The sequence below is a fragment of the Hyaloscypha bicolor genome (genome assembly GCF_002865645.1).
Source record: "Hyaloscypha bicolor E unplaced genomic scaffold K444scaffold_73, whole genome shotgun sequence".
Taxonomy (NCBI): Eukaryota; Fungi; Ascomycota; class Leotiomycetes; order Helotiales; family Hyaloscyphaceae; genus Hyaloscypha; species Hyaloscypha bicolor.
This window is the reverse complement of record NW_020194575.1, coordinates 735,550-756,049: the sequence shown is the minus strand read 5'-3', so window position 1 is coordinate 756,049 and position 20,500 is coordinate 735,550. Positions and strand designations below refer to the sequence as shown.

The 20,500-nt window shown below is 45.1% G+C and overlaps 6 protein-coding genes across 6 annotated transcripts; 3 read left to right on the top strand and 3 right to left on the bottom strand.

The window, feature by feature from the left end:
• Nucleotides 1-717: 717 nt before the first annotated feature.
• Nucleotides 718-1,680, bottom strand: K444DRAFT_629781 (uncharacterized protein; the record flags this gene model as incomplete). Its single annotated transcript, XM_024883109.1, has 2 exons — nt 718-1,116; nt 1,222-1,680. 2 exons carry the CDS (start codon nt 1,678-1,680, stop codon nt 718-720), a joined length of 858 nt encoding a protein of 285 aa, XP_024736828.1.
• Nucleotides 1,681-2,324: 644 nt separating this feature from the next.
• Nucleotides 2,325-3,441, top strand: K444DRAFT_529121 (uncharacterized protein; the record flags this gene model as incomplete). Its single annotated transcript, XM_024874779.1, has 2 exons — nt 2,325-2,761; nt 2,811-3,441. 2 exons carry the CDS (start codon nt 2,325-2,327, stop codon nt 3,439-3,441), a joined length of 1,068 nt encoding a protein of 355 aa, XP_024736827.1.
• A 245-nt stretch (nt 3,442-3,686) lies between these two features.
• Nucleotides 3,687-6,148, top strand: K444DRAFT_402587 (S-adenosyl-L-methionine-dependent methyltransferase). Its single transcript, XM_024872538.1, has 15 exons — nt 3,687-3,759; nt 3,872-4,100; nt 4,181-4,428; nt 4,491-4,503; nt 4,556-4,578; nt 4,643-4,656; nt 4,710-4,816; nt 4,864-4,884; nt 4,936-4,959; nt 5,010-5,046; nt 5,098-5,116; nt 5,166-5,290; nt 5,353-5,775; nt 5,827-5,998; nt 6,082-6,148. The coding sequence occupies exons 2-14, from the start codon at nt 4,043-4,045 to the stop codon at nt 5,861-5,863; spliced, it is 1,149 nt and encodes a 382-aa protein (XP_024736826.1). The 5' UTR covers nt 3,687-3,759; nt 3,872-4,042; the 3' UTR covers nt 5,864-5,998; nt 6,082-6,148.
• Nucleotides 6,149-8,137: 1,989 nt separating this feature from the next.
• K444DRAFT_652817 (uncharacterized protein) lies at nt 8,138-11,628 on the top strand (the record flags this gene model as incomplete). Its single annotated transcript, XM_024885835.1, has 11 exons — nt 8,138-8,287; nt 8,340-8,471; nt 8,524-8,866; nt 8,924-9,061; nt 9,117-9,317; nt 9,391-9,685; nt 9,741-10,175; nt 10,224-10,385; nt 10,659-10,872; nt 10,937-11,183; nt 11,351-11,628. The coding sequence occupies 11 exons, from the start codon at nt 8,138-8,140 to the stop codon at nt 11,626-11,628; spliced, it is 2,595 nt and encodes an 864-aa protein (XP_024736825.1).
• A 5,770-nt stretch (nt 11,629-17,398) lies between these two features.
• Nucleotides 17,399-17,868, bottom strand: K444DRAFT_612979 (uncharacterized protein). The gene has a single exon (XM_024880249.1). The coding sequence runs from the start codon at nt 17,622-17,624 to the stop codon at nt 17,418-17,420; it is 207 nt and encodes a 68-aa protein (XP_024736824.1). The 5' UTR covers nt 17,625-17,868; the 3' UTR covers nt 17,399-17,417.
• A 312-nt stretch (nt 17,869-18,180) lies between these two features.
• On the bottom strand, nt 18,181-19,803 carry K444DRAFT_612977 (uncharacterized protein). The gene has a single exon (XM_024880248.1). The coding sequence runs from the start codon at nt 19,440-19,442 to the stop codon at nt 18,678-18,680; it is 765 nt and encodes a 254-aa protein (XP_024736823.1). The 5' UTR covers nt 19,443-19,803; the 3' UTR covers nt 18,181-18,677.
• Between the last annotated feature and the right edge of the window lie 697 nt (nt 19,804-20,500).

Here is a 20,500-nt window from a genome sequence, read left to right as displayed (position 1 = left end):
TATATAATATTATATAAGGTGAGCCGTGCGAGATCCCCTATTTAGTCCCGGGACACACCCCCTTGTTGACCGCTTATAGGGCATTTTCAGGGTAATAGCCTAGAAATATAGAGGCTTATGGCGGTTGAGTGTGCCAGAAATGAGCACTATAGTGGACTTTCAGCACAAATGCCCTGTATTCCCGATACTTTATGCCGCGATCTCCGTACTAAGAAGGAAACAATTGAGGATCTTATTGATCGTGGGATCCAGAGAATTAACTGGCCTCCGTTTTCACCAGATCTAAATCCAATTGAGAACGAGTGGAACTGGATGAAAGACTGGATTTGGCAGCATTATCCGTACGATTCTATGTCTTATGATCAATTGCGTAAGGCTATTTCTGAGGCTTGGGAAGCAGTTCCTGATTCCTTTCTTTTGAAGCTATTACGATCTATGAGAGAGAGGTGCCAGGCGGTTATTAATGCCAATGGAATGCATACAAAGTATTAGAATTGAAGATTTTACAATACTTCTACCACTTTGGTTCACCATATAAAATCGTAAGGCAGCGTGAGGATTGATTGGCTATAGCCCCTGTAAGTGGAGTTGCGAGGGTCCTCACTTTTGGTGCGCTTTACAATACTTTCGCATGCAACCTTCGTACACCAGGTAGTATCTGCGAAATGTTTTGCTACAGACACCATCTATACTCATGGAAGGAAGGGGCGATGTCGATCAACCAAACTTATGAAAAGTAGAATAATGTTCCTCCAATGCCGCCTTCACAGCCTCCAAACACTCCCGTTTGCGATAAGTAACACCCTGCTCAGATGGCCAGCCATGCTCTCGAAAGATCCCCTGGAGCATGGGGATCATCCCGTCTTCGGATAGCGCAGAAGTGGTGTCAAATGCAATGACCTCTCGAGCATTTATGGGGATCCACTTGAGCTCTCGGAACTGCTTCTTCAGAAGCTCAAAGAAGTCTGTGGTTGCCCAAGCCGGGGACTCGTGCCGCCACTCAATCTCGTTCTCAGGCATATGCTCATCCACAACCCAGGGGTCGACTGGCTCGATGAAAGAAGGATCGTCGTCTAAGTTGTGCCGATGGTCACCGCCCCCATCAGACTCTGGCCACTAATTAAGCAGGGAGTCAGTAAATTCTAAGGGATAATTTAGGGGGAAATGGGGGCGCAAGGGCGAATGAGGAACGGAATGTAGCGTAAGAGGGACATCACATACGTGAACGACGCCGAACTCCGTGTCGAGGAGGAAGGTCTTGTTCTCCCTGTCGCCGTAGGTGAGGCCGACAACGTGGGCCAGCACATCATCGAGAGCACCTTCAGTCATGACCTTGAGAGTTTCTCCGAGGCCACTCATGTCTACTCCAGCCTCGACTCCCCCGAGATCGGCCAGCGATTGCCAGTCCGCCCAATAACAGTTGGCACTGCCGTGAGGAGGAGACCATTGGCCGTTGGGCGAGTTTTGACGAATGTAAGGCAGACTGCGGAGTAATGCAATCACCTCGTCCGACTTCCCAAATAGTTGTCCAAATTCCGGTGAAACGGTGGGCCATCCTCCCTTTGGCGGCTCGATGATGTCGGAATCCTCCATGTACAGGTCGACAAGGAAGCGGTAATAGTCGCGGAAGGCGCCGATTGTCGCCTCGCGAGAGTAGCTAATTTCGTCGAGATCAGGCATTTTCAGGTGCTTGCTGATTTTTCGATGTTGACAGTTGAGGTTGACAGGTAACGACAGTGGACGAAATTCACGACCTTCGACTTCGAGCCGCGCCAAGCCCTTGGCGCAGTGGATAAATAAGATTGAATGCTAGCGTGCAGGGCCCCCCATTCTTTCTCACTTAGACCAGCGACTTCTTCGAGCCAAGTCACCTGGTTACGAATCTGCAGGTATCATGAACCAATTTTCTCTTTCTTGACTGCTGTACGGGGTTAGTAAGCTTGCTGCTCTTGCTCAGGCGCTAATCACCCTCAGCTCACCTTCGGCTCAGTCAACTCGCCCGAGCACCCTGAGCACCCTGAGCGTTAACCTGAGCAGGCCGGATCATCCTGAGCAAGATATACTACTTCTGTGGTTCCAGAAGTTTGCGAAATTCCCATGGGAACTGTGATTGGTTCAAGGGAATGCACGAACGGGTGCTGTCTGGGGGCGTTTCTATTCGAGCGATTAGCGAAGAGGAATGCAAGCCCAGCATCGAGGCTGATCGTGAGGCGCCCCCAAATTTTGCAACGACAACGCATCGTGCGCGCACCCGTGGGAGAATCCTCAGCCTTTCTCCTTCTCCGGTATCAAACACACAACAGCTGAATGCTTCAACGTCGAGTATGCCGATTACATTAGGATCAGTTGGTGACATTATTTCCATCAGCCTTATTGTCAAGGACCTCGTGAAAGCGTTGGATGACTGCCGAGGCTCTGCGTCAGAATATCAGGCACTCATTCGAGAATTGTGGGTGCTTGATCGAGTTCTCCTAGAAATTGAGCTGTTGACGAAGATGTACGAACAAACCGCCGAGCTGAACGCACTGTGTGTCACCGCAAAAAACGTCGCGGATTCCTGCCGCCGGTGCATTGAGATTTTCCAAGAAAATATCAAGAAATATGACGACAGTCTTGGAAGTGCTGGTACAGGGAAGAAGATTCAAGACATTTCAATGAAGATCAGGTGGCGAATAGCCCATAGCGATGATCTGGAAAGGTTTCGAGCCGAAGTTAACGCCCATAGCTCCTCACTGAATATGCTGCTTGTCACCGCAAGTGTGTGAGTATGCAACAACGTAATACTTCGACAATTAAACTGACATAGACAGGAATATTACTCGTCGTAATGACGAACAACTTCGGGAGCAGCGAATTGCTAAGGATGAAAAGGATCAAAAGACACTCGAGACACATGAGGGTCTCCTCGCTGACATCCGGGACCGGCTCGATGAAAACACGAGCCTTATAAAAACCGCTGCCGATGGCATGAGTAGCATACTAAAGTCTGAACTAGGTCCGGAGTTCAGAAGTATCATGGGAAAGATCTTCGCCATGAACGTCGTCACATTTCGGATTGTTGCTGAGATCCGCGCAAGTCTACCGAATCATTCAGAGCGCAGCCTCATCCAAGAACCATTCATCCTTGAAGATGCAATTGGAAGAATTACGCCTGTCCATCTTCAGTTCATCGCATCATGGGATGCTTTCGATAGTGTCCTTGAGAAGAGATTTCAAAATGTACAAGGTCATGAAAAAGTGTTGAGTAAGGACTTTGTGCTGCAGGAGCACAAGTCAAGGAGGGATATTGTGCGGTCCAGGCCATGGGAAGGCGCGTTCTTACCCGGCCAGAGAGTAGACATGAGTATCGTTTTCAACGAGACTGAAGATGTTCTTCAAGCTTGTTGCCCCGGATGTCGAGAAATTTGCGCTGACTGGTCCGAACGTGGTAGTAGATGGTAAGTATCGTTCTTCTTGAGGCATTGTTCTTGACTAAGAGCAAAATCTTCCAGCATGAATTGTGGCGTGTGGTTTGACAGAGTCATTGAGCTATTGGATGGCGACCAACATAAAGATAGCCTCACCTCTGTTGAGAAAGATCCCGTGCTAAAGTCTCCGCGAGCAAATAGCTCAAGTCCAACCCGAAAGGGGACAGGAAATAGCCCCGACTCTTCCGAGAAGGGTAACAGAAACGAGCTAGCGGATCAACCAAGGTCGAGCAGGAAGAGACGTTGGGGAGATTATGGCTCTCTAGGAAATGCTATTTGCGACTTTAAAAGGGTACGTATCGTTTCGAGAAGAAAGCGTTTCAAGAAAACGATTTTCGAGAGAGGACCACGGAATGAAACGGAGACATCCCTGACCAGTGAGGATGACCGTGCGGCTTGCAAAGACCCTGACATTCTTCCTTGTGATGCGGAGGGGCTGGTATCTCTAAATTACGAGGTGCCGGCCCGTTCAGTGCTTGCACGGCGCCTAGACCCCTTGAGCTCCAGCACGGAAATTCCAGGTGGCTCAACAGACAAAGAATTACCACTCGACTGGTTTCCTTCCTTGATCGAGCATGACGACATTTGGGAAGCCTGCGATGCTTTCCTGGAGCAAGTTGAAAGTTCCTCAAGGTCTGACGATATTCTGACAAAAGCTTCTCGAGGGCAGCTTGACTATATTCTAGGGAAGAATGACAAACTTATTTTAGAAGGCACCACTTCAACCTCCGAAGGACAAGATACTCCAAAAGCAGCAGAGTCTCCGAAAAACTCACTTGTCCATCCGAACACGACGGTAGTGGAAAGTGAAAGCGCTTGGCGTAGGGAGAACGACAGTCCCAGTCCCAGTGTCGAGGAACTCGTTTCTGACTTGGGCGCGTCTGTTCTCGGCTCATCTAACCAATCTTTAACATCCAGCATCATCAACTACGTATATGAGAACGGTCGACGATATCACGCAGTAAGTAAATAAGCACAATTTTTTTTGACTTTCAATCAACTGCTGACAATATTGGTGAACAGTATCAGAACGGCAGTAAGCAAGAGAATACTTCATCGAAGGATGAAAGCCCACTAATCTTGTATAGAATATTGGCTTCCGAACGATGAAGTAAGTCACGCATATGAGTTTACCCTGAGAGTCCGACAATTGATGATGGCAATGATATTTTCAGAAAGAACAAGACAGGTATACATATTTTATGCGGTTAAAACCCGAAGATTTTCTCTGACTCGAAATAGAATGGACATGCAGCACCATGTAATATTCAAGCTAGTCTTAAACGACAAACTTTTTCTCGCCCCAGTGCGTGAGCCAAAAAATATACTGGATCATGGAACGGGGACAGGTAAGTACTCATTACCATGTTGTCAGTTTGCTCACAATGTCTGCCAGGCATCTGGTCAATCGAAGTTGGTATGTGATTTAGCATGGCATAAAATTCTACAGACAACTGATGTTTGACAGGGGATACATACCCAAAAGCACATGGTGGGTCGGCTTATCCTGTGTTTTAATTCATCTATTAAGTGCGGAAGTAGTTATGGGCACAGATTTGAGTCCGATCCAGCCTACCTTGTAAGTATAAACAAATTTTGCGACTATTTAACGGAGAACTGATAGTAGTAGTGTCCCTCCAAATACAAAGGTAGGAAGATGTTGATTTCTTGCTCTCAGATTTTGCTGATGGAAAACAGTACGTCGTCGACGACTTCTCTCTTGAATGGCTAGGCTATTCTACCAAGTTTGACTTGATTCATTGCTCTCTTGGGAATGCTTTCTCTGCCAGAGACTGGAAATCCTTTCTTGTGGAAAGTTACTCGTATGACCCCTGCTCTAAAAATGTATCCGAGGGAGATTCCCTGCTAATAAATCACAAATTAGGCACCTCACCCCAGGTGGATGGGTTGAACTCAAGGATATCAACATTGCTGCTATGTCCCATGATTACAGCCTACCCCAAATGAGCGCCATCCGCATTTGGCACGGCCAACTCCTCGAGGGAGCTGCTACCAGCAAAATTAGCCTGCAAATATCTCCCGGCGATCTTGAAGTGCTCTTCCAAGAAGCTGGTTTTGTCAATGTGACAATAAAAGAGTGGCCACTTCCAATTGGCCTATGGCCAAAAGACCCAGGGTTGAAGAAGATAGGCGCGTTCCAGTCGCAAGTTATCCATGACGGCTTGGAGGCCTTCTCTCTCGCCATATTCACTAGGGCTTTAGGATGGGACTTGATCAAGATCGAGAAGCTGCTGGAAGAGGTCCGGGAAGAGCTGAATAATCGCTCCTATCATTGGTATTGGCCATTGTGAGCGAATCACTTTTACTTCCTAGAGGATACTGCTAACTTGCACTCCGGCTTTGTTGTTTATGGCCAGAAGCCGGAAGGACGCTAAGGGAAGAGCAATGATATCAACTCTCAACCAACAACGTCAAATTACGGGTTTACTCTTCCCGTGCCATTATTGCAACTTTATTGCTCTGGCAGAGCCCCCGTAAGGGAGCAGAAACGGATTCCTGGACCAAATTCGGTAAGGAAGCTGTAGCCGGGGCACACAGGAGGCCAAATTGGGTTCCACATTGTGGTGCGTAGGCTGACTTAGGGCGTGCTTAGGCTCTGCTTAGGCTTGGCTCAGGCCGCTCAGGCTCGGCTCCAGCATGCTCACCCTCAGCTCAGGTTAAAGCAGCAGTTGCTCACGTCCGCAGACTAAAATGGAATCAGCAACAGGGAAAATTAATCCTGAGTCTACAGGTATTTAAGTGAGGCCGCCTTCGATTCATGAATTTTCGGCTAAAATGGAGGCCCAAATTGGCTCCTGCAAGGATCCTTAATAATTGTAACAGGGGAGCCAGAATGGCTACCGTCACGATACCTTAATAGGCTTAAAGAGGTGGCTCTATTACAGGCAGTAGGATCTGTAAAATTCTATCTATAAGGAATATAGAAACTGTAACCGGCGAGAGAGAGAGCCGGAAGAAGATCCCCCTCCCTGAGCGTGATCTAGCTGTGTTACTAGCGTGCTCAGGGCTCAGGGCTCGGCGTAGGTTAGAGCAGCGATTGCTCAGGTCTAAAGACGGAAGTAGACTTTGGAGAGGCCTAGATTCAACTGAGATTATATCAGTAAGATTGCCTTCCGCTGGAGGTAAATAGCTATCAAACCTGGCACCCCTTTTCGGGACATGCTGTTTAAGGAGCTGGACAACGGCGGGGTGCATTCGGAAGGCTTCTTTGATCACAGCGTCTGAGTAAGGCATCTTCTTGGCTATTTTCCAGGATACAAATTCGCCGAAATTAGATTCCTTTGCCGTATCATCAATTTTAGCGGCGAGGGTTTCCGGACTAAATCGAGGTGCATTGTGCAGAGTCTTAGAATTCTCTTCAATGTTCAGATTCTCCATTATTAGGCGAAAGAGGTCGGCTGGACGGCAGCAGGGGAGTCTCCGTCTGTTCGGCATTGTGGGAAATATGGAACCACTTGTCCGTCTGGACGTATTGAGAAACCATTGTCAGGGAGGGCGAAATCGCGCCGTGGCGGGTGCCTGTTCGATACTGCGGAATTATTTCTGATCTATAGGTGTTCGAGGATGGCGGATGACTCAGGATGGGCCTCTTGGAGCTTGACGGCCAGCACAGAAGACGGATTTCCGAAGACTTCTCTCGGTGGCACATAGCCGCAGATGCTCGGGCGGGTTTCCTTACAATTGTCGAATCAAGGTTCCAGGATACGTCTTTTAGAAGGCTACTTTGATCGAAGCACTGTCCTAAGGTAGGCGCGAAGGGGCGCCGGCCCCGGGTCTCTGGGTGGTAGGGGTGCTGGGAAGTTTTCCGGGGAATGAAGATGGCGGTGTAGTCAGATATCGGAAATCGGGGATGTCTCCGCATAGGCAATTCCCGTTCAGTGGCTTGAATCCCAAGCAAGGTTGTGGGCAAGACGAGGGACGCCTCATTGACGCGTACGAGTCGCGATCCCACCTCTACGAATTCGTACTTCAACCGACCGGTTTTTCTTCCCCGGCTTGCATAAGCAGTCGTGGGAGCATACCTTACCGCCGTATTCCACGCCCGAAAACATCCCTCATCTCTAGCCGTGCGCTGTCTGCTCAAGGATATAGTTATAAAGGAAAAGGATCAAAATAGGGGTTTTTTTTGCGTCAACTGATTTGTACCAAATCATAGTACGAATTCATTTATTTATTATTGCAATAACAATTATAAGAATTGATGCCATTCAACGAACGACCTCCACTAATTTGATGACAAAGAAGCATCGTTTGGTATTACAAAAACAGGAAGAGAAAAGCCTCGTTTTGTGGAGGGTGTGCGCTAAAGACGCCACAACCAATCCCACAATCATTGAGGTTGCCACGGCTGAAACATTCTTTTTCCACCGCCGATCTCCTTGACTCACCGTATACGAGAGACCAGAGACGGGACATCGGGTCAGGCACCGGATTTCTCAGACCCAAAGTTGTCCCGGGAAGAGGTTGGCGGTTGTGTTTAATTACCGTGTTCAATCGCCGCCTTCAATCACCGTGTTAAAAAAGAACGCTGTAGCTGAAGGGGCCGATGCAGAGTGTGGACCAACTTTGCGCACTATGAGATATATATATATTCCTAGCCCCGCTTTTGTACGAACTTTAAATCCACAACTATTCCAAGCCAAGCTACCATGTCTCAAGGTTCACGGTCTCATCTAGTCTTCGTAGTGGCGATTCTCTCGGTGGTAACGTCATTCTTGTTTGTCTTGCCACGCCTGGTCGCACGGATTGCCATACTTCGAAGTCCTGCTTGGGACGATTTCTTTATTGTATTAGCCTGGGTACCCACCTCTTATCTAATCCCAAAATGGAATTCTGCTAAAAGAACATTAGGTTTTGGCATTTGGACTCTCATTTTCAATATGCTTTGCCACGTATCATGGTCTTGGGAGCCGCGACGCGGACATATCTCCGGAATTGCACGAGTCGCTTGCACGATCTCAATATGCGTTTACGGTGCTCTATGTGGGAAATGATCGAATCCAGGCTAATAATATTCTTGCTAACTGTTATGCAGAACCCAACCCTGATGGCGGTAAAATCATCCATACTCAGCTTTTACATAAGCCTTTCAAAGACAACCCCACGAGTGTTCCGACAAGTCACGATAGCCACTCTGATAGTAGTAAACGTTGGTGGTTTTATTTTGACAGTCCTCAACATTGTGCAATGCAGACCCCTTCATTTTGTGTTGGAGTATCCCTTGCAGCCAACAAAGTGCGCGGATATTCTGAGGCTCTACTTTTCCGCAGCCCCGTTCAATATAATCACTGATCTTGCGATTTTCTCTCTCCCAATACCTATATTGACAGGATTACGACTACCGCGAAGGCAGAAGATCATTTTAGTTGGCGTTTTTGGTTAGTCTTATCAGAGCTGCACATGAGCCACAGGATGCTATTAAACTAACCAACTAGGGCTCGGTGTCTTTGTTATTATTGTCGATATTTTTAGAATAGCCTGTCTTCAGCAGGCGGTGCAAGGAACAGTCAGTTGGCACCAATCGATCCAAAACGGAGCTGTCTCAAGTTCTACACCATATGTGAATTTTGCTTGTGTGTTCATTGAATTTCTTTCCGCAATTCTAAAATGACTACTAAGATTTTATAGGGTACTCCTCACTATCGTTCATGTGGTCTGCTATTGAAGTCAATGTTGGCATCATTTGCGCTTGCATTCCAACCCTAAAACCACTTATTTCACACTTATCGCCACAGTTGCTTCTTGGCAAAGCCGATTTGACTGAGAAAACCAGTATATCAACTCAATTGCCCTCTTCAGGGAGAGCTCACCTTGAAGATATGACAACAGGTAAGTTGCTAATCTGGCCCATCGCTATTGTTACCCTCCATCGTCGGGAATTATGTTAACAAACCGAGTGTAGACTTCATTACTACGCCAGATATAGCAAATGCTCCTAGAGATTTACGAGCAGCGAGCATTACAGACGCAACAAATTCCAAAAACGATATCGTTTTTGGATTTATTAATCTTGAAACTCCCCAAAGCCTGCTTGATTTGAGCAATCTCAAATCGGTTCTTACCTTGATCCCGGTAACCCTCCTATCCATCGTCTTGGGCACGGCATACGGGCTCCTCTATACCTTGAATTGCCATTTTCTCCAGCAGGTAGAACTGTCCGTTGCGAGGATCCAGGTCTTGCATTCTTCATATTATTGGTACATGAGTAACCTCTGCTCTTAAACGCCGTACAAAGTGCCTAACCTCCTACAGGGGCTACTTGATCGGACCACTTACCTTTAGCCCTATAATTTTGAAGAAAGGCGGGTTCAAAGCATCCTTCATCTCCGGACTCTTCATTTATACGTGCGGCATTTTAACCTTCTGGCCATGCGCGGTTCTGGCCTCATTCCCGGCCTTCATTGTGTCCAATTTCATTGTTGGCCTTGGCATGGCGACGATTGAAATCGCCTTGAACCCCTTTGTAACACTCTGTGGACCAGCAAAGTACGCAGAGATTCGCTTGAACATCACGCGTGGTTTCGAGGCAGTTGGCCGCGCCATTCCACCCATTTTCTCGCACAGGCTTCTTTCTCAGCAGATGACCCACAACCCGTTGGTCCCCGCTCAGTGGGCTTACCTTGGAATCGCACTTCTTTGCTGCCTTTCGGTTCTTGGTGTCTACTATTCATCTCTTCCTACAGCTACGTACGTTTCGGCAATTTGAACCCCTTCACAGAAGCTGATCAGAAACAGCGACGAAGATCTCCATAATTCGGCATTACGTCTGCCATTCGACAGCACTGAAAGGATAAGAAGTGTTAGGGTCACATATATCACCTTAGCAGTCGGCGTTGTCTCGCTGGTTTGCTTTGTAGGTGGTCAGGAGTCTGTTACGCTCATGACATTTCGTTATCCGTAAGTTTTGTTCTTGCAATCCTCAATATCTTCTTGTGTATGTTTTGCTTCATGGTTCCATATTTTTTCGGTGGGATTTTTGATCTCAAGGATCTCTCATAGTCAGATGTGAAGGAAAGAATAGGGTTTTAGATGTCCTAAGTTTATAGTTGGAGGTGCAAGCAGCCGCAATGCCTTAGGGAGGTTTCAAGAGTCTTTTGAGAGCTTTCCATAATTGTATCCCAACCATCAAAAGCCAATCACTGTCCTCCTGACCCATCACTTACTTTACAGGCCGCCTCCGCATTCAGCAACACCGATAACTCGAAACATCAGTCGAGGGTGTTTTGCAGCCGGCCGCTTCCTCGCAGCATTCCTTTTTTTGGTAATCAAGCCAAGGAAAGTCCTTCTGTTCTATTTGGTGGGATGTATAGTCACGGCGGCTTTGGCAATGAATCTGATCGGCCAATCTGGTCAAACGATCATCGTATTGCAGTTTCTCTTCCAGGTATACACTATCACATATGATACTCTCTAAATAAGGAAGCCAAGATGCTAACACCGTTCACTAGTCGGCGGTCCAGCCAACAGCCATCGCTATATGTCTCCGCGGCCTCGGCTCATACACAAAGACGGGCTCGGCATTCCTCACTGCCGCAACCGCTGGGGGCGGGATATTCCCAGTCATCATGGATGCGATTGTGGTGAAACGGGACTTGTACGCGTGGTGTGTGATGGTTGCTGCATTTTCCTTGGCGTTCATCTTCCCAACCTATCTCAACATCGTGCCAGCGGCCAAAAGGCAAGTCGATCCCCAAGGTGGGAAAAGGGCCATCTTCCGGAGACCCGGGTGGTTTGATGGACGCTGGCGTGTCTGCAGGGGCAAGAAATGACGGGAAGGAAATAGAGGTACTGGGAGAAAAGCGAGTTCCACCTTTTTATATAATATAGCTCTATAATATTATATTATTACTATCATGAGGGAGTTGCGTCGATCCACCATTTCAGGCCGGAAAATATCTGCATTCTCGCTGCGCACCAGGCGATCTCAGGGCTCTTTCTCTTCAACATAAAGAGAAACATTCAAATATCCGTCATCTCTGCCCTCCTACTGACGCACAACCAAGCCCGGAATCCCGCACATCCCTACCTTCTCTCTTCCAACTACTTCACACCAAGAGCCAGTAGCCAAGCAACATTGATAACGCTAGCGGTTGCTCCTAAGTGCGCAAACGATCTCACCGGCGCAATATCCAACAAGTAGGCAGGGTTGTTGAACTTGCTAGCTTGAGCTAGCTTTACTGTCCTTCCAGCACCAGGTTCAACTACTAATTTAGCTTCGCCACCCCTATTTATAATGGTTTACTATGGAAGCTTATGGAACGCTCACTAATATATAGTCATCTGGTTTATTAGCTGATTTATAATATATCGGAGGAAAGCGCCACCCACTAGTGGGTATAAGAACTGTACCTTAGACACTTTCCTCTCCTTTTTTACTCTTCACTCTCTTGTATCTAGTCATTTCTACAAATTGTTAACCTCCAATATATCGATTTATCACCAATATATCGATCACTTTTCAATAAGGGGGTAATACACGAAACTCTTCAGTAGAATATGGAGGCCAAGCAGGTTGATTAGTGTTGAAATTGGTACGCTACCATAGCTAGCTTACCAGTCCTTCCAGCACCAGGTTCAACCACTAATTTAGGGTTCTCCACTCTCATTTGTCATGCGTCACTCGCCAAGCTTACCAAGCTTACTAGTATATCGTCATTTTGATTACCTTTGGTTTATTAGCTGATTGATAATGTATCGGAGAAAGCGGGTTCGGCATTACCGGTATTGCCGAAGGGTAATGGGAATAAATCCCTTACTTTGGACATTTTTCCTCTGTTTCCAGAACTCACTCTTCTGTATCTAGTCATTCTGCAGTCTGTTAACCTTTAATAAATCGATTTTTCCATTAATAAATCGATTACTTTTTAATAGGTTCTGAGCCCGGCTAGTGCTTTACTAAGTGATCCGAACTTCACGTGACCTTAGTACTCACTTGTCTATTCCAAAAAACCATTTTCAAAATCATCAAAATCGTTAATTTTAGTGAATTCCACCCATTAGTTCGGCTTTGCGTTAGCAGAATTCGCCAAAAACACAGCCATTTTCGGCCAGAAATTCTCTGCAAAATCCAATATGCCGGATTCCAAAAAATTAACCCATGTTACCTATAAAGGTACGAAAATTGAGCCTCTCTCGGACGACAATATCTACTCCTGGATAGACGATGCTATGAACCTCTTTATCGTCGAAGATCTATGGCAATTTGTCGATCCTGATTAAGCTCCTGCTCTTATAGAAGCAGGCCCAAAGGACGATAAATCGATTACTCGTCAAGTTACAATCGCCAAAGCAGTACTAAGTTTACTTATTACCCATAATACCTGGTAATAATTCAAGGAAATGAAGCTCGTATACCAAATTTGGAGCCAGATTCAAGCTAAAGCTAAATAGCTAAAAGCTCAAAAGAAAGCCCTATACCTTTAATAAATGGAAACTATTACGTTTAATACTACTATAGGAATAGACGACTTTATTAACTATATTAGTTGCAAAGTAGCTGAAATCAAGGAGGTAAATGGATTAATTTCGGACGTTTCTGTATCCGGATACCTGATTCGTAACCTCCCAAAGAAATATGACTTATATAAGTCCCTCCTGAATTCTATTAGAGCTAACATTAATAAATTAAAGCTGGAATTACTTAAAGCGGATGCTTCTACCAAGGAGGAAAAGCTCAGGGCTAAACCTCCCGCTTTTAACCCGGATACCACTCCAAAGGTACTAGCTATCCAAGGGAGTAATGAAAATTAATTAAATAATAAGCCGAAGTATGGAAGAGATCCAAATGCCTATTATATATTCCACAAATTTAAAGAATACAATATTAAAGATTATATTACGTATAAATTAGCCCAGGATTACTTTAATTCTAATAGAAAGAACTCTAATTCCACTAATCAGGAGGCGCCATTAGCTCTACCAACTATCTATAAAAAAGCCTATACTACCAAAAAATCAACTACTAGAAAATCAATATTTAGTGCCCTGCTTAATAGCCAATTACTTAATAATGATTTTACGAATATCTGGTATATTAATTCGGGTATTACGGACTATTTTACGGGAAGTAAAAGCTCCTTCGTTACTTACGAAGATATGGAACTATTCCCTATTATTCTTGGTAACGAATCTATAATTCTTATTAAGGGTAAGGAAACCATTATTCTGTCTACTACTCCTGAGCTAAAAGTATAGCTAAATAACATACTATATAGCCCCTAATTCCGAAATACATTATTATTATCGATTCCCAAAATTACCCAAGCTAGAGAAAGCATTAATTTTTCTACTAGGAAAGCCCATATTATTAATAACGGAACAACTATAGTAACCGGTATATATAAACCATCTACTGGGTTATATTAGCTTGACTAATTTGGTTCAGGGTATACCCTAAAATCATTAAAATCGGACGTACTAGCCTCCCTGGAAACCTGGTACTAGAGATATGGCTACCTGAATACGAAGTATATCCTGGAATTAGTAAACCACGTTAATAGACTCTAATTCAAAAATCAAAACCCGTTTAACTACGATCCCTGTAATATAAGCAAAATTACTAGGGCTAGTATAAGCGATTTATACCCTAAAAAACTGCTTCCAGGAGAATATATTACAATTAATATATAGGGGCCATTAAGGGTAGCCTCCCTTAGTAAAAACACTTATATACTATCTACTACTTATAAGAGATCCAAATATTATATGGTAGCGTATAATTCGGACAGAAAGAGCTATTTTACTAATCTATAAAATTAGATTACCTTCTCTAAAACCTAAACTAGGAATAAAGTCAAACGCCTATATCTTGATAATACTCCGGAATTTGTATTAGGACAAGTCAAGGACTAGTATAAATCAAAGGGGATTCGCTTGGAACTAACTACTACCTATATACCTGAATAGAATAGTATTTCTGAATATAGTATATATATAATTATCGAATTAGAGTATATGGAGCTAGAATAATCAGGTTTGCTATACGAGTTTTGGGAGGAAGTAGCTATATATGGGATTTATGCCTATAATCAGTACTACCTACCCAAAATCGGTATAACTTCCTATAAAGTATTCTATAGAACTAAACCAGACGTTTCCAATTTATATATATTCGGTTCCTTAATATACGTTTATATTTCCAAGGAAATAGCTTCGTGGCATAAGCATATGGCCAAGGCCTTTAGGGGCATTTTTACTGGCTATAGTAGTTCTGGATATCAAATTTGGAACCTATATAAGCAAATATTCGTTATTTCTAACTATTATACTATTAAAGAATATATTAAAGGGGTCTTACTCCTAAATCTAGTATCCCAGCTATATAGAAGACTAGTAGGAGCTACTATAGAATCTAATAATGATTTTACTAATAATTCAGATAACCCCGATATAGACTATAGAGATACCATTATTATTAATACTGGAAATTAATAGCTTAATAATCCATCAGAAAACAATAGAGAAAATTATTCTAATACTAAAGGGGATACTGCTAGAAACGCATTATATAATATAATTAGGGGTGTTTCTGACCTAAGCGAGCCCCCTGAGCCCTTATTTGAGAATAACCAAGAACCTATAGTACCTATAGGTGCTTCTGAACAGGATTCTACAAATTAGGAGGCGCCCGAAATGGTTAGTTTTAGGGGTAAACTACTTCCTAGACATCCGAAATCGACTAGAATTACTAGGGAATTAGTAGATTACCGTACTTTACTAGTTATTAACCAGAATACAGAAGCTTCCAAAATTCTATTATTAATTAAAGAAGCTCTCTCTAGCCCAGATACTTATCTCTGGAGGCCTTTAATTAAAAAGGAGCTAGACTCCCATTTACGGAATTATACCTGGGATCTAGTAGTACGAAAACACTAAAAAATCATCGGATACCGCTAGATCTTCAAAATCAAGTCTAATAGATACCATAAATCTAGGCTCGTAGTATAGGGCTATATATAAGAATATGGTATAGATTACTTTGAAACCTTTACTCCTATAGCCAGACTATCTACTATTCGAATCATATTAGCCCTAGCGGCTAAATATGGGCTTTATATCTAATAGATGAATATCCAAATAGCGTTCCTATATAGGGAATTAGAAGAGAAGTACTATATAGAATAATCCCCTGGTTTTATTAAAGGAACGAACCTTATTTACCGATTACAAAAGAGTATCTATGGCCTGAAATAAGCCCCTAGGGTTTGGTATTAGGTAATCAATCGTTTTTTCCATTCCATTGGTTTCTAGTAATTATTTAGTAATCCAGTACTCTATATCTACCAGGAATACGAGGTTAATTAGCTTCCAATTCTAATTACCATTTATATAGACAATATAATTATTATTGGAAAAAACATGGACCATATTAATAGAATCAAAGCTCAATTATATTAGAAATTTAATATGACTAATATGGGAGAAATCAAAACGCTTCTGGGTATGGAAATCGTATGTTTATGGGACGGTTCGGTATTTTTATACCAAAATTAATATCTTATAGATATGCTCCTAAGGTATTAAATAAAAGGTTGCATGCCTATTACCACTCCAATAGCCGAACCTACGGCACCTAATAGAATCAATATTAATATTACAGAATATTAAAGTCGAACTGGATCACTTATATAGCCCTCTTTAGCCTTATGTCCCGATTTCTGCTTTGCTATAGGTTACTTAGGACATTCCAATTCGTATCCTAAAGCCTCGCATGGTACTATACAGAAGCGTATAATGCGATATATTAAGGGGTCACCTGATATAGGCATTTTATATAACGCTTCGTCTAATAAAGGGCTTATTAGATACTCAGATACCGATTACGGAGGCGATTTACAGGATCGCAAATCAATCTCCGGTATGGTTTTTACCATGTTCGGTGGTTCCATTAGCTGGGCTAGTACCAAGCAAAAAACTATTGCTATAGCCACTATTATAGCTGAATATATCGCCTTAACGCCGGTAATTAAAGAAGCCTTATGGCTAAAGCAACTATTTAAGGAAATATCGATTCCTATGGGATCTATTAAGGTGAAAACGGACGCTCAGGGAGCTATGGATCTAGCTACGAATACCCGCTTTTCGCAAAAAACCAAGCATATCGATATTAGATACCATTTTATTAGGGATTATATTAATACCAAGGAAATCGATCTCAAGTACATTCCTACCGGGGAAATGACGGCCGATATTCTCACCAAACCACTCCCTAGACCGGCTTTCGAACTACTACGATTAAAATTGGGGCTTATTAGCCTTACTAACGTCGAACCTCGACTATAAGGAGGAGGCGTATTGAAATTGGTATACTATTATAGCTAGCTTACCAGTCCTTCCAGTACCAGGTTCAACCACTAATTTAGGGTTCTCCACTCTCATTTGTCATGCGTTACTCGCCAAGCTTACCAAGCTTACTAGTATATCGTCATTTTGATTACCTTTGGTTTATTAGCTAATTAATAATGTATCGGAGAAAGCGGGTTCGGCATTACCGGTATCGCCGAAGGGTAATGGGAATAAATCCCTTACTTTGGACATTTTTCCTCTGTTTCCAGAACTCACTCTTCTGTATCTAGTCATTCTGCAGTCTGTCAACCTTTAATAAATCGATTTTTCCATTAATAAATCGATTACTTTTCAATAATTAGGTTCTGGTCGGTGGGAGCCGAAACCTGCGCCAGCGCGGCTGCGAGGGCAAATCCCCGCGTATTCAATGTTCGGATTAGAAAGGTCCGTTTCGCGGCCGAGGAATGAATGTTGGAGTTATCAGGACAGATAACGTACGGGAACATCTCCATGAGATTGTAGTGTGCGCTTCGGAGGCGGAGCGGCAAGCCGGTGAGGTTGTTGATGTCCTTTCTAGGATCTGCAGTTCTTCGACATCAGCCTTCGTGACGACAAATCATCGCCACAAATCCTGGATTTGAAGCATTATCCGAGGTTCGTTTTCGGGGCGCTCTCACGATTATTGTCTAACCCCTCCTTTCTCGATGCTCCTAAGCCGCCAGCAGACGCAGCACCCGTTGCAGCAAACGTCCAGAAAATATAGAATGCAGACAAAGCGGGAATGACTCTGTCTTTAGGAATGGAATCGCTACTAGGGATGATAGAGAGGAGGGTCTCGATGGCTTTTTGCATAGTGCCGTTGGGCGCTGTGATGTAGTTCGTTACCGGGATGGCGGCTAGGAAGACTGGACCGACGGCGGCCGCGAGGAGGCCTTGTGGGTTCACGCTGTGAGAGGATGTTGGTGAGCGAATGCTGAGCTGAATCAAGATATTGGGGATGGGTGAGGATTTACACGCTGTCGAAGAGGGATTTGGAGCTCATTTTCTCGGTCTGGGTAAGGAAATTAGCTTATGTAGAATTTATTATGGGGTTTTGAGGAGTTTGGAGAGTTGATGAGGAGGGTTGAGATATGAGATAGGGTATTGTTGGTATATGTTTTGCGCCGTGAACGGGCTGTCGTCATGACTGTCCCCAATGAAGCTAAAGTAAGGTTAGAGCTTCGATTCGGGTCTCGAAAAACTCGGCAATGCCTTATGGAGCAACCTGCGTAAAGGGGCTAATTTATCACTTAAGCTGTTTACCAATGAGGCGCTCAGGGGTCTGAATTCATTGGAAATGCTGCTACTTAAGATGGGCCGCAGGGTAGGAGAGAAGGAGGTCTTGGGGGTTTGAAGATTCTTGTTGCGTGAGGATTCAAGTGCATGAGAGCTTAGAAGTATGGCCATTCTTCCTAAAGTCTGAGTTTACAAAGATTAAATTGTATTTGAGTGATGAAGCATCACTTGATCGCTGACATTGCACTGAATAGACATCAAGCCCTTTCTGTGTACACCGGCCGCCCTACCTAAAAAAGAATTTCGTTTCCACACAAGGACGGCTCCCGAATCAACCTTTACCAGGGTATCGAATCCTTGCTTCGCTCGGCCCAAGAAAAGGAGTGAAATGGGGGAAAGACGTGCCCCAACTACCTCCTCCGCCTGTCTTCCAGATGTTCAATCATTCATCGCCCGCGATCGAATAAAAGCCCACTCTCACTTGATTTTAAATCAGACACAACCTGGTTGCGAAGGATATCTTGCCCCTTGATACTATTCCTCAACCTGGCGACAGGATCTAGAGATCAGGCCCGCGGGATCAAGAAAACCTTGCCCGGATGAGCAGTACGGTCCTTGCCTGCTTGCCTTTTATGGAATCTCACCCCTCCGCCTGCAGCCCTCCTCCCATTCTTCATCATATTTATCCCTCTTATGCGGTCCCCTCGACCCACCACTCGTACTCCTCCCAACCTCATGACCACCCCATCCCCCAAGTAACGCTCCGCCAATTGTCCCCAGCCCGGGGAATATCAAATCCCCTATCGCGCTACCGCCAAAAGCACCGATAAATGTATTCGTAGTTGATCCCTTCTCCTTCTTGTGTGGCCTCGCCCGGTCGCGTGAGTGGTCTCGCTGTATATTCCTCGACCTCGAGTGGTCCCTCGATCGTGAGTCGTCTCTCGATCGCGTTCGTGATAGGTCCCGAGATCGTTCCCGTGACAGGGAGCGGGAATCTGATCGCGAATCTGAGCGATGCCGTGAATGGTGACGATGGTGGTGATGGTGTTTATGTTCTGTGGGAAAGCGAGGCTCAGAGATGGAGCGTTCAGGGCGGAGGGGAGGCTGCAGATATTGATCTTGAGGGATGCTTTGTGAGGACTGGTGTTGAGGTGCGTAGTAGGGTCTTTGAGGCATTGGTGGTCGTGCTTCTCGAGAGTGATCTCTTGAATGATGTCGTTGCGGTTGAAGAGGAGGCGAGGGAGGGTAGTAGAGTTGAAAAGGGTAGGCATGTCTGTCTCTTTTCCCGTCGGGATAGCCTGGGCCTGCCCAGAGCACCGGCGGGGTATCCGGATACTGCGGGTTAGGAGCAAGAGGGTTGGTCTTGAAGCTGTCGTAGTATTCTTTCGCTGACATGTTGATGTGCTGTGCTGTCTTGTGAGTTGTTAGGAGAGAGAGAAGAGAGAGGGGGAAGAGGAACGAGGCTTGGATGGCATGGCAATCACATATAATGTGGCAGTGACAGCCTTGAGCGCCTTCAGCTGTCTGTTGGCCTGTCACGTTCTCACGTCATGTTGCATGCATGGTCACTGATGGCGGCGGCAGTGCAGATGATCCATCTCAGAGGGAACTTTTCCCGCCTGGCCGTCACGCGCAGGGCGGGCATGCCGAGTACTGCCGGGCCGGCAAGTCAAAATAGATGCACATGTGAACAAAATGGGAATGCTTGGATACTTCTCCATGCAAGAAATGCTGTGGTGCATTTCCGGGTTTGTGGTGATGTGTGGATTGAAGGACGTTGAGACACACTTCTCCGATTTTCCAGTCCCACGACACCGTACTTCTAGCCGACCTTATCCCTGCACCCCGGGTGTGTCAGCAGCCATGCTAAATGCAACCTCCATTCTTCTCCCCTATTACTCATCACCTAGCATCCAGACGAGCAACAGACTTTTCCATGTTTCCCTATCCCCGCGGGCCAGACTCAAACTCTAGTTCCTATTTCTCTGCCTTGGAAAGAGATAAGGCAGCAAGTTGTTGCTTTAGTTGCTCGATCTCCGTATCCTTGTCCGAATTCTCTGCCGCGAGTCCCAATTTGGCCCGAGACAAGTCCTTGATTCTCTCGTCCGTATCCTTCAATACCTCGGAAATCCTAGCCTCCGCCGCAACTCTCGTCTCGCTGGCCAGCTGTTCTGCAGCCTCAGCTTTTGCTTCAATGATCTCCAATTTCTGGACCGTCTCTTGAGAAACCTGCTGCGTCCGGGCCTTCCATGCCTCGAACGTAGCGTTCTGCTTTGCCTCTGCAGTTCGGACAGCCTTGGTAATTCTGTCTTGCATGATTTTTTCGCTGCTTCGGTTGGCTTCGTAGAGACCCTTGAACTTATCGCGGCCCTCCTTCAGCTTTCGAAATTGTTCTCGGGTCTTTTCGCTGTGTTTCGGGTCGGCGTTTGCGTCGTTTGCCTTGAGAGCTTCTA

Bases quoted from the DNA above. Each gene is read 5' to 3' on its own strand.
- K444DRAFT_402587 (XM_024872538.1), top strand. From the start codon at position 4,043: ATGACGACATTTGGGAAGCCTGCGATGCTTTCCTGGAGCAAGTTGAAA. The intron at 4,960-5,009 runs GTGGGTCGGCTT...GTGCGGAAGTAG, and splicing joins TACATACCCAAAAGCACATG to TTATGGGCACAGATTTGAGT. The intron at 5,291-5,352 runs GTATGACCCCTG...ATCACAAATTAG, and splicing joins TTTCTTGTGGAAAGTTACTC to GCACCTCACCCCAGGTGGAT.
- K444DRAFT_612977 (XM_024880248.1), bottom strand. From the start codon at position 19,442: ATGTCAGCGAAAGAATACTACGACAGCTTCAAGACCAACCCTCTTGCT.
- K444DRAFT_612979 (XM_024880249.1), bottom strand. From the start codon at position 17,624: ATGCAAAAAGCCATCGAGACCCTCCTCTCTATCATCCCTAGTAGCGAT.